The sequence below is a fragment of the Pyrus communis genome, chromosome 10 (assembly GCF_963583255.1).
Source record: "Pyrus communis chromosome 10, drPyrComm1.1, whole genome shotgun sequence".
Taxonomy (NCBI): domain Eukaryota; kingdom Viridiplantae; phylum Streptophyta; class Magnoliopsida; order Rosales; family Rosaceae; genus Pyrus; species Pyrus communis.
Genome location: NC_084812.1, coordinates 2,698,344 through 2,711,359, shown reverse-complemented (window position 1 = coordinate 2,711,359; position 13,016 = coordinate 2,698,344). Strand labels below are relative to the sequence as shown.

Sequence of the window (13,016 nt, the reverse complement as noted above, 5' to 3'; positions counted from 1 at the left end):
TTAATTAGTCAATTAACTAAGTAAAACAACCTGCGTGCATAATTTATGCAACTGATGATGATGAAGAATATCAAGATCATTAAAATAAAATAAAAAATAAAATAAAACAAGTTAATGATCACTTCATGCAGCTGCTTTTGGAGGAGGAAAAAAGTGAAGAGAAAAAGGGTTGTGAAGTGTGGGTACAAAATAGAAATTGGTTTTGTGAGATTTTCCAATCATTCAGTTATTATAATAATACCCTAAAGGTTGTCCGGTTCAACAAAAGCTTAATATGTTTCTTTTGGCCATTGGGGAGGAGGAGAAACTTTAGCTTTCATGGATGGGGTGGTTCTCATCATCAAATGTGTACCTTCACATCTTGTAAATTACTACTTTTTAACTTTAGTTTGCTAGAGATAGGATTATATTAGGAGGATTAATGTTTAATTAATCAGGAAAGGGTTGGGGTTTCTCAGGTTTGGTTTTCTAGGGTTTATATTTTTCAGTAACTGATTTTATGATATGGTGGTGCGAAATGTGAAGTATAAGGTGCATTTTGTTGTTTGTATTTGTGATTGCTGCATATAAAATATGATATTTCATCAAGATATGATTCTATCTATAATTTTTTATATGTACTTTCTTATGTACATAATTATCGTAGTTCTTTGATGTCACGCTTTCAAGCTCAAGATCAATACTGTTCTTAAATGTGGCACTAGAATTTGCGGTGTGATCGAGGTATCCTGAAAACTGTTAACAAACTTTAGTGACCGAGAACCACTTCCACAATGAAACGATAAAAAAACAAATTCTCACTTACCAAATGTGCAAATAATATTAGACGGGGTTTGAAACTGCTTTTAAATGACTGAAAGAGTTTTTTGTGAAAATATTTTTATAATTAATCTTTAGTAAAAATGCAAGTGAATCTTAGAAAAACACTTGAAGAAGTGCTTTTGGAACTCAAAACCGTTCATTTTAAATATACTTCCAAAAGAGCGTTAAGTGGTTTGAACTATGAAATTGAGTTTTGAGGGGTTAATTTGTGTTTTTATTGATCTTCTGTTCATTATATGTTGATAATTGTATATAACACCTGGAGAACACCTAGTTCTGTTCAAACGAACTAAACCTAAGGACCCGTATACATACATACATACATACATATATATATATATATATATATAAATAACAAAAGGGATCCTCATTTTTCTAAAAAAATAGGGACACCCTCTTGACATTTGGATTGGTTTTAATGAAATTTGTGGTTGAGATTAAATCACAGGCATATAATTTCATTAAAGTCAAATCCAACGGTTAAGAGGGTGTCCCCATTTCTTTAGAAAAATGGGAATCCCTATATATATATATATATATATATATATATATAAAGTATCTAATGAGAAGGTAAAAAATAAAAAAGGATTTGAAAAGAGAAAAAAGAAAAGTTCCTTGCGCCAAATTAATAAAAAGGTCCCCGCCGTGTCCATTAAGATGATAGTGGCCCTCATGAATCATGATCATCATCAGGATCTCAAATCTGTATTGTACAGATAATAATCTTTGCAAATATTTGATGATGAATTGCATTAACTGTTATCCTTATTGCCTTATGGCCCTTATCTCAGTCAGTCTTTATATCCTATCAGTTTCTCGGACCACAATTACCAGCGGCTTCCAGACTCATGAGCATTCCTAGAATATATATCCACCACAACTGCTTGACCTTGTCAATACTTATGTATCGTCTAACATTTATGCCAATTACATATATACTGTGAATATATATGAAGTCACATTCATGCCTGAATGTTGAAAATTATATATGTGAACCAATCAACGAGGCTGGATGGATCAGTATCATTTCTTAGCTGGTGATCATGACTAACTTCTGAATTATTATTCTGATCGTTGACATCAAACTTCTTACTTTTTGTTTGATTGAGACAAAGGAAAAGTATATCAATTTATGACAGAGCGGAAGTTATAGGGTAAATGAGTCACAAGTAGTCATCCTTAGATAGGACTCTGAAACTTTGGACGTTTGAGAAAAACTCTTGATTTTCAATTGATAGATAATTAGCAAGTGGCTATTTACCATAATGATGGAAATTATTAACGCTATTACTTGACTCAAAAAAATAATAATAATAGATAATTTGATTGAAATACAATCATAGTTACGGAAGGACAATAAAACGGGAAACTAAAAAAAAATCCAAAAAGACCATACAACATAAACACTATTTTTGACCTACTAAAACGTCATTCAAACACCAAAATCCATCTTTAGTCGTGGCAATTAGAATTGTTTCGTCGTTCCCATTTTCATAAGGTATATTCGGCCAAAAACAAACACGAAAAACTCAAAAAACACCATTCACACCTTGAACTTTGGTAGTGATCAATAAAATATTATAACATAGTAAGTTTTAGTAATTAAATTATATATATGGTAAATACTTGAATATGATGATTACTGAGTAAACATGAGAGGATAGCCATGTGATGTGATAAAAATGGTGCAACTAGTCTAAGATATATAATTGCAAATGAAAACAGAAAAACGGGATAGCAGCAGTGCTGCAGTGATACGGACATTGACAAATATACTTGCTACAATTGAGGGTGTGTGTTAGGGTTTTAAAGATTTGTTGTTGGCGGGTTTTATTCCGACCGATTGGAATTGATGAAGCATGATACAAAACGAATCTTCAAGTTCAGCATGAAGACAATACTAGAGTAAACTGAGAGAGAGAAGAGAGAGAGAGAGTATCAACATCTGTGAGACTGAGGGATTTCAACTTCTAAAACCCTAATCAGAACCAGCAAGTGTGCCCTACTAATAATTGCCCGGTGGCCCTAAAGCCCATGAGATCCCATAACTGTAAATATTAATTTGATTAAAGTCCTCTTAATTATACTATACAACATATAGTCGAGAAGGAAAGTTTCAATGATGAGATAATGTGACAATTCTCTCTCTTTGCATGAGCTGGATCCATCCCAAGCAATGCATGCTTGAATTCACCGACATCCCAATAGAATCTTTTTTTTGTTTCTTTCGTCTTTTTTTCTGAATAAGTCTCCAGTGAATCCCTCTTCTTTATAGATAGCAATTTTATATTCTTCGTTAATTTGGTTGGAATTTTAATTTAATCACAACATTAATTTCATCCAACCGACAAGCTAACGAAGTTTCTCTCACTGTTTGGCTCAATTCCAAACGTTTCTCGTTACAAAAAGTCTGGTTCAAGAAACATCTAAAATTTCTTCTACTTGCTTTCCTTGAGAATAGTTCCATAGTTGCTACAATCCGAAATTTTACATCTAGTTTGACTCGTCTGCTCCCTTTAAAGTATGAGCTAAGTTTTCTTCTTGTGTAATTCTTATTTTTTCAAATACAATACATTGCTTTACCTAAAACAGAGATTCCATCCGTTTTAATTATATGCAAACTAGGGTTTTCAAGTTCTGGGTATCTGTTGCTGTGCGTTAAACATTGCCTGACCGGCCCTCAACCACCTTTTAGTTGCCTTGCAGATTACGACGTAAATGGTCCAGATTACACGTGATAGCCAGGCCTATAATATGTGAACCTCAGTGTATGAAAACATGCATGGTGCGCATGCTGGTCGATTTAGACCGTCGAATTTTGATAGATTTACTGCCTTTATTGTTAGTGGTCCTTAAATATTTATTGGTTAGGGCAAGTAACTCTCTGATAATTGAGTAAACCCTAAAAAATTCTGCAGGACCATTTTTCTCTAAGTCGTTGGATTAAATGAATGAATAAGTCTTATATTACCGAGCTTAGTAAACCCTAAAAAAGATGCGACGAGCAAATCTGGTCAAGCAACCAGATGGCATGAAAACGGATCTAAATTTGATACAATAGAGTCACTTTATAAAGCAGATGAAAAAGGCAAGACATGCAGGCGCAAGGGCGTGCGTAGGAGCAGGACGAATTGTCAGAGGCATTTGGGGAATTTCGAGATGGACATGACTGCTACCACGTACTCGATCGATCGTCACTTTTATAATTTCGCAGACCACATGTTCACTATATATAGAGGTTAGAATTTGGGGTCGCGACAAATATTTTTTTATAGTTCATTTTGTATGGTATTTCAACAATTAAACTGTTTATGTTTATGTCTTTTTTCAAATAATAACTCTACCAAAATTTACCCATATTCGAATATATATTACTATTACATTAAATTTAATTTTTCTTTGTAGAACTGTATTAATGTATTTTATTAATTACAAATGAATCTCTTAATGGTTATGAATTTGTATAATTTTTTATAAGAATGATCTAGATGAATTGAAATAAAACGGTTTAAATCTTTAAAAAACATTATACAATGAAAGCTACAAAAACGTATGTCCAAATATATATTTCCAATCCTACATATATGTTTGCATAATATTTCCATCTCTACATACCTAACTTAAATTTTGCTAGCTAAAGCTATATATTCTATTGAACTACCTACCTAGCTACATGCATCGATTATTGACCACCACTTGCAACTTGTCTTCTTCAATCATTCCATCGCGCCCCATCCATCGATCCCCATACTGACCCTCCACTTTCACCATCGATGAAATCTCTCTCCACACTTCTCTTATAATGTCCGTTAAAAATTTCCTACATGCAACATATATTTTCTCATACAATTGGAGTTAGTTCTCGATAAATTCTTACATACAACAGATAATACAGTATTTTTTGAGTAGTATGTAATAACTCATGTGATCATAGCTGACTAATTAATAACATCATGAACATGCATGCAACTGATTCAAAGGCTTCTTATTTAGTCAGATGAGCAATATACATTGATTAGGGTTAGTAGTCCTATGAGAATGACGGTTTGCCCACCCGTCACAATTATGTATGTGTTATAACAGTACTACAAGATCATTCCCCACCAATTAGCTAAAATTGGTTTGAGTTAGCAACACGTTTTTTCAATGTATAACATTTAATTTCATAGCCGCGGGCCTTGTGTAAAACCAATATTGTCATTGTCAATTTCTCTCAAATTTTGTCACTATATACGTACACCATATCAAGGTCTGGAAGGGTGTGAAAGTTTTCAACTCATGAAAGCTATATAATCCCACTTAAAATGCCTCCCAATATCTATGTTAAAGTGACATAGCACTTTAATCGTGTCATGAAGTTGTTTACTGGGAGAAATTTTTATAGGCATTGTGATATGATATTACGTGCTATAACAGCAGACAAAATGTTCGATATATTTTACTTTCAGGAGATATAAATAAAGAAAAGACACATTGTTATATTTTGACTGGAATAAGATCGTGTTTGTGATACCCCGACCAATTGCTCAAATACTGGTCAATTTAAAAATGATGATCACAGCAAGCCTGCAGGTTGAATTCTGTATTCCTCATGACCCCTAGCTCTAGGGTTTTGAGAGAGAGCAGTAAAAAGATGGTTCTTTTTTTATTATTATTACTGTGCGTTTTTTGTTTCAAAAGAGCATGCAGATGATTAAAGAGAGCTGCACACTTACTCAAAGGAGAGAGTCGTATTTTAACCCACTTGGTTACTTTTTCTAGTCTAGTACTCGAGTGACACATAGTTTTCCCTCATCTTCTTGGAATCTAAAGTGGATCCAAGCGAATCTTCCTTTGCTTTTCAACCAAGAAAGAACAAAACTCCCGTGCATATTTGATTCCATGTTGCTGGGGTTCCAACTTATTGGTACTCATGCCTCATGAGATAGTTGATGTGATATTTGTTGAGTGCCACCAAAGTTTTAGTGGAGAGATCCAAGATTCTTGAATCAGTTCGCACCATTTCCATCTTATTTTACTTGCAGCACTTTTTTTTTCTTCTAGAAATGTTAAGGCAGAGACTCTCTCTAAGTAGGACTCCCCATAAACTCTTTTCCGTATCATGTTTTTGCACAATATTTCATAATGTTTGCACGGGAATTGACGTTAAAATATGAAGTGATTGAGAGTTCATAGAGATTTCCCTTAATATTTCCCTTTCTTCATTAGAAACAATGCAAAACCCTAGACATCAAATCACTTGCTACAAGCCACTACAACATGATTACATGGTGCTGGACTCACATTCTTCTAGTACAAGATATGTCTAGTTATAAAGGTCACCAAAAGCAACAAAACACTTGCAAACGTGGAATGAATAATAATTTATTTTTTTGCTCCTACACATAGTGAGGTATTGGGGAAATCATAAAGGTCATTTTACTTTTAAAACTTTCCAATACAAAATCATTTTCACACTTCTTTTTCATATGGAAATTTTTCTTTTTACAAAAGTAACATTTCATGTGGAAAGATGTTAACTGTGGAAGAAAATGTTTTGTTAGTCTAAATTTAGGAATCTTATTTATGTAAAATGACGGTTATGTGTATAATCAACAATATTAGTCTCCTGTAAAAGAAAGTGAAAAAAATGTAACACCATTAAACTAGCTTTTAGTATAGTAGTACTTCTCTTACTGATATAAGATGAGGCCTCAAATTTGGTTTCCCTACCCCAATTTTTGATAGATTGTCTAACACAGAATCATCGTGTGCGGTCCAAGTATTTGGGCTAGTTTTACCAATAAAGGAAGTACTTTTGGGCTAGTGTTACTGTACCCAACAAAAGTTTTTGGGCTAGTGTTACTGTAACCGACAAAATGAGATGAGATGCCTGATCCATTAAACAAATTGGGTTGCATAACAAAAAACAAATTGGGTTGGTAAAATCAGAACAAACACCATACGTGTTAAGCTTCATCAATCTTTTTGTTGCCTTGGTCCAATAGCCCATAATTCAAAGTTACAACTTACAACTAAAGATTTAATCCATATTCGTCCGTCAAATCCTTCCAACGTTATGGAAGTGAAATATACCAGTAGACCAATGACTTTATTCTGCCCTTATTAATATGAATCGTTGCAAGTTGCAACCGTGTTGGTCATAAAAAATTAAACAAAAAAAATTAGGTAAATTAGATTTTATTGAGCGATGTGAACAAAAAGATAATGTTCTAACAAATGCAATGGCCTTTTTTTTTTTTTTTTTTTTTTTTTTTAAGAAAAAGAATATTTGTTATTCATTAATCACTCTTATGCAGGTTAGGGTCCGTTTGAAAATGTTTACTATAGAAAAACTTCTACTACTCTTTATAATACGCTTGTAGATGATTTTCCCAAAGACACTAAACCGTGTTGTTAAATCCACATTTGAGTTATTCTTCCAATTGTTGCCATAACACTTTTAATTATACGAACGTATTTTAAGCTTTCTAGTAGTACTGTCAAAACGAGCCCTTCGCGGGATGTTAAAGCATATGTTTTCCGACTACCTTTTTTACTTTATTTTAAAGCAAAAGGTTAAAATTTGTATTACCTAAATCCATCCAATTCAGCATGACGCTAAAATACTAAAACTTTTAAGAAATATATAGTCAGAATTGCAAGTTAAATTCATCAGTACGAATCAAAGAAGAATGAATCAAGAAATCAGATTATTCAGAGAGAGGTTGTCACACACACAAACAATTGAAACAAATGTCGACCACAAACTAACATAAGAATAATAGAATGTAAAGTACAATAACTGATGAGAGGTTTAAATACAAGTGGAATGATTTAATCACTAGTAACTTTTTTCCCATCTCTCAAATTTCCAAAAGTTTAGTTAGGACCTCACAGGCCTCGGCCTCAGGCCAGAATTGACGCTGCGTGCCGGAGTTGCGGCTGCCGGAGAGAAAAACTCCGAATACATTTCCATGAAAAACTTTTCCACAATTTCTAAATAGGCAGGACAAGTGAGTCTAGAATAATAATGAAGAACCTCTTCGATGTCCAAAACATGATCTACATTGCTCACGTCCAACATCTCCAACTCCTTCAGCTTCTGTTCCACCAAACAACCCCTTCCCACGGCCCTCGATTCCTTTGAAAAGGCTTCAATCTTTGCAGGAGGAGAACCTGCAGCTGCAGGATGTGAATTGAGTGGCCGTGGAGATAAGCTTGAAGGGTTTTGAACATGATCTTTATGAAGATGTTGTGATTTGGCGGGTGTGGAGGGATGTTTCTTCTTGTTCGTCGATCGCCTGATGTTTTCGATTTTTGAATCCCATTGGTCTGTGAAGTCGGTGTACAACTTGTCCAAGTCTTTGTATGTTGTGGCGTGGAGATTATTCATGTTGTCAACGACAGAAACAGAAGTAGAAGCAGAAGCATGGGGAAAGGGGTTGTCGTAGCTGTGGAAAGTGGGGGATTTTGGGAGCTTTTGGTAGCTTCCGTCAGAGAAGAAGTTCTTCAAGCTCCCTAGGGTTTTCTGGAAGAACTTCTTGGTGTGGTGAATGGAGCTCCTAAGCAACATTGGCGGCAGCTTGTGGTGTGTTTTAATAAATGAAAAGAGAGAGAGAGGGAGAGAGAGAGAGAGAGAGATCTTTCAGTACTTTTGGCTTCTTGCAAGTGATGATCTCAGTGACGAAGGAAGGGTTTCTTTATACAGATAATAGAATCAGAGGAGCCATGGAAGGTTGTTTAACTTTCTACGGAAAGAGGGAAGTCCTCCTCCCTTCGGCTTTTCCCTTTATGTTTCTTTGTCTACACACGCTCCCTTCCTTCTCTCTCTCTCTCTCTCTCTCTCTCTCTCTCTCTCTCTCTCTCTGATCAAAGATCATGGATCATATGGTGATGAAATGAGAGATGTATTGTAGCTTAAGGTGGCGACTGTTCCTTTTTGTACAAAAAGATTGTTTCGTTGCTTTTACTTTAGAAGGTGGGAGTTGGTGTGTAGCCGCTTTAGGAGAATGAAAGGAGCGGGATGGTTGTTGGACCAATTCTCTCATCTAGCTAATTTGATTGATAATCGATTCTCTTTACTTTTCCCACTTTTATATACTTCTTTTACATACAACGAATTTTTTCGATGTTACTGCCATGATGCTATATGATTATTTGATATACGAACTATCAATGTCATTACCTTATACACATACCTCTTATTAATAAAGTATAAAAGAGTCATGATAATGAAATCACTCCACCTTAGATAATGACATTGTATCTCCCTTGATTTCCTATGTTTTGTTTCAGTAGTTGGCTCTTGCAAATGGAAGTTTTCAAATCGATGTACTCTTCATGAACAATTAGGTATGACAAAGCAAAGCCACCAATGACTCATCTATCACTCACTTGGAAGGAAATTCAAAATCTTCTGTACTCAAAATTTTATGTGGCCTTTCTATGACTTATCTACTTGAGTAACACGTGTCTTTTTGACTTAATTTATCTTTAGCTTTTAAGAGATGTTTAAATGAATGATCAAGTGTCAACAAATGAGATAGGTCATAGAAACACAACAGAGAATTTTGGGGACAGAAAATTTAAACTCCTTAAAAGGCAACGGATAGTACTTTTGGGTTACTGAGCTGTAATGATGTGGGTTTTACTAGCTTTATGGTCTCTCTATACTTTTATTGTTGAGCAATTGAGTACTTGTGGTTCTCCAAAAGCACTCCAAGGGTTATAATGGTTTGTCTTAGTCTCATAGATTTTAATATTTAACTTGAGACTTTACATGCTTGATTGTTCTATAGCACAACCCTCAGCAAATGCCATGCTATTAGAAATTACTACTAACCAATTAAGTTTTATATACCCAATAATATTTTGTAAACTACAAGATGTGATGATTGATGGTTGGACTATATTTTTAATGATTTAAAGAATGATTTCAATCACCAACTGACGTAACATCTGGTCTACAAAAAGATGTTCTGCAAAGATGGTCTCTCTAGCATCATCATTAAGTAAGAGATTTTAAGTTCGATTATTGTCAAAAGCAAAGTTGAATCACATTACTATGGCAAGCCCATTGTAAGGCTTAGCCACTCCTCCATTCTCTTAGTGTGGATAATATCGTTTGTTAAAAAAAAAAATCATGTTACAGCATCTACATACGTATGTATTCATAGTAGATTACACAAAACAATGATGAACATAAAGATTCAATCTATCAATGAAATCTCCTTATGACGTTTTGTTCTATGGACACCCAATTTCTAAATGTTGCAGTAAGTTTAATTGTCCGTGTTCAAATTTCTTGGACATTGATTTTTGATCAGAATGTTTTGTTGTATCAAACCTATCTTATCTAATAAAGAAAACTTTAAAAAAAAAAAAAAAAAAAAAATCTCTTGAGAGTGTTTTTTTGTAAGGACCAAAAGGGTTTTTTCACAACCAAAAAAAAAATCCATACTACATTTAGCAGGAAAAAAAAAAGAAAAAACCTAAGTATTCTTAGGCTATAGAAGCGCTTTTTGGAAGATCACCTACTAAGCCCTGGTTTGATACTTAGGTGATTCTGAAAAAAGTTAGTATCAAAAAAAGCAGAGAGCTTTTTTGTGTTTGGTAAACATTCAGCTTCAGTTTCAGGTGAAAAAAAGCCAAAAACAAGAAGCTGCAAAACCCAGCTTTGAAAAACCGACTTTTTTTCACATCTGTTTTACATAAAAGTTTACCAAACACTATAATACTACTCTTTTTTTTTTTCAAAAGCACTTTTACAAAAAAGTTTACCAAACACTCTGCTGCTTTATTTCACAGTTGCTTATTCTCACAACACAGCAGAAGCAACTTTTTTTTAAAGTACAACAATACCAAACCCGCGTTAAATACTTGATGCTTCTTGAACCGCTCCCTAGGTGCCTTTTTTCAAGTAAGTGTTTTTCTTAGGAAACACATCTAAGTGTTTAATATCAATTCTAACATAATTTCTATATTATTTTTACCTCATTATTTTATTTTTCGTCCACCTCATGGAACATGGATTATACATACACTTTATTCTCGTATTTTAAAAAACTTTCTCTCATGGTTAGAAGAGATTTTTTAGTATTCCTAAAACACGAGCACATACGTCATATGTCATTATATAAGTAGAAGGATACTTAAGAAAGAAAAAGATTTCACTTATATAATAACATATGACACACCGCATCTCTTATTTTGAATCCGCTAAATCAAAACCTCAAGTGAGTTTTCAGGGGTTTAAACTGTGGTCCATTCCCAACCCAAAATCCTTCAATTGTCACCTGTCAGTCTTGCTGGGTACAGATATGGTCCGAGTTCTTACTCCCTTTCCACGAATAGCCCAACCCAAAAAGCCCAATTACTTTACCTGGGAATATGTGTGAGACAGTGAGAGGGCACAGAAACCCAAAATCGTTAGCCCAATGGAGAAATTAAAAGAGCATTAAGGCTCAGTAACCCAAAAAATGCCATGCAGCCCACCGGAGGCACCCATCAAATGTTACATCAATGGCAATAGTCAGACATTCTTTTAAATCGCTTCCAACTTTGGTAAGCAGTATTTACACACAGGTGACAGGACTGTGCCTGCAGATCTGACACCTCAGCTCAGCCCTCCAATTATAATGGTCATCAAAAAGTTCATTGGAGAAAGGAGTAGGATAAATTTTTTATGCGTAACTGGAACACTTGTTACGTAGCCTGTCTTTGTATGTGTGTAAATTGATATAATTTCAATATAATATAGCTAATCTTTAAAAAAATCATATACAAGTAAATAATAAGGTTGATATTTTGCACTCTTGTAATTTAAATAAATACATATGTTACAATATAAATATAAGTATAATGTGCACATATATCGGTTTTTTTTTTTTTTTTAACAAACGATATTATTTACACTAGGGGAGTGTGGGAATGAGTTAAGCCTTACAATGAGTTAGTCATAATAATGTGGTTCAAATTCGCCTTTAACGAGGATCGAACATAAGACCTCTTACACTAGATCATAATACTAAGTAGCCGTACCAACATCAAATTTTTGGATGCACTGATAATTCTATTTCGAGAAATCACATTTTTTTTCTCATCTGTCCAAAATTTATGTTACATAGCTTTCTAGATATCACATTCTACCAAAAGGTCCCCGCTTTGGTTCAAAATCTATATTTTCTCCTTCCATTCCATCGTGTCTTCTCTTTCATTTCAATTTTTATTTTTCGGCAAAAACCCATTTGCCCTATTTTCCTCTGAAACGGACTTATCAGTTTTCAATAGAAAGCTACTACTGCTGCAATTACTTGACATATCAGCTTTCAATAGAAAGCTACTGCTGCTGCCAAATATTCCTCCTTACGAACAAAAAAAAAAAAAAAAAAAAAACAAAACTCTTCTTTCCGTTCTTTTGTTCATGCACATTCTTTCACGTATCAATCGATTGGCAATTCGGGTAACGTACCAACATTATTGACAAATTGGGTGGCATTTACAGTAACGTTAGAACAATCTGAATCACACATTGAAATGATAATTTACACAGTTAATGATTCAAATTTACGTACTAACAACACATGCAAGTTAGTATTTGTTTACTTTGCACTTAAAAATGGAACACTCATTTGAATTTTGATGTTTGTTCAAATTATGAGGCTGTCAATTGATTCTGAGTTGGACGCTAACAGCTTAACAGCTTACAGAGATGGATACGCTTTCGAGTTTTTATGTTTTCTTATATTATGAGATTGTTAATTGGTTATGACTTGGATGCTCATAGTCTAACAACTAACAAAAATCCCCAGTTAATTGTTTGTATATATAGTAAAGGAATCAAATTTGATTTTATTAATTAAACATATGTGTAGTTTGACAGCACAATAGATTCACCTAACTCCCAATGATATATATTGTCTCTCTTAACAAGTTGCAAATATTAACAATTTTGGTTTTCTTGTCCATTGGCATTGTGCCAATAATCCCCAGTTAATTGTTTGTAATTTTAATCTCCCAATAAACACATGTTTGTCATTCAAACTTGTGAACTAAGAAGAAAGTGATCGAAAACGTTTATCTTTGTATCAAAAATTTAAGAATAAAGTAATTAAAAGTATTTTGTTTTTGTATCAAATGTTATGTTTTCGAATTCTCCTCCTTCAATATTGCTTTTACATAATAATAACCAATGTTGAACAAAATTAATTATG

At 33.8% G+C, this 13,016-nt stretch overlaps 1 protein-coding gene across 1 annotated transcript; it reads right to left on the bottom strand.

Annotated features, from left to right (window-relative positions):
• Window positions 1-7,687: 7,687 nt before the first annotated feature.
• Window positions 7,688-8,401, bottom strand: LOC137746925 (uncharacterized). The gene has a single exon (XM_068486934.1). It carries the CDS (start codon window positions 8,375-8,377, stop codon window positions 7,688-7,690), a length of 690 nt encoding a protein of 229 aa, XP_068343035.1. The 5' UTR covers window positions 8,378-8,401.
• Window positions 8,402-13,016: the final 4,615 nt, after the last annotated feature.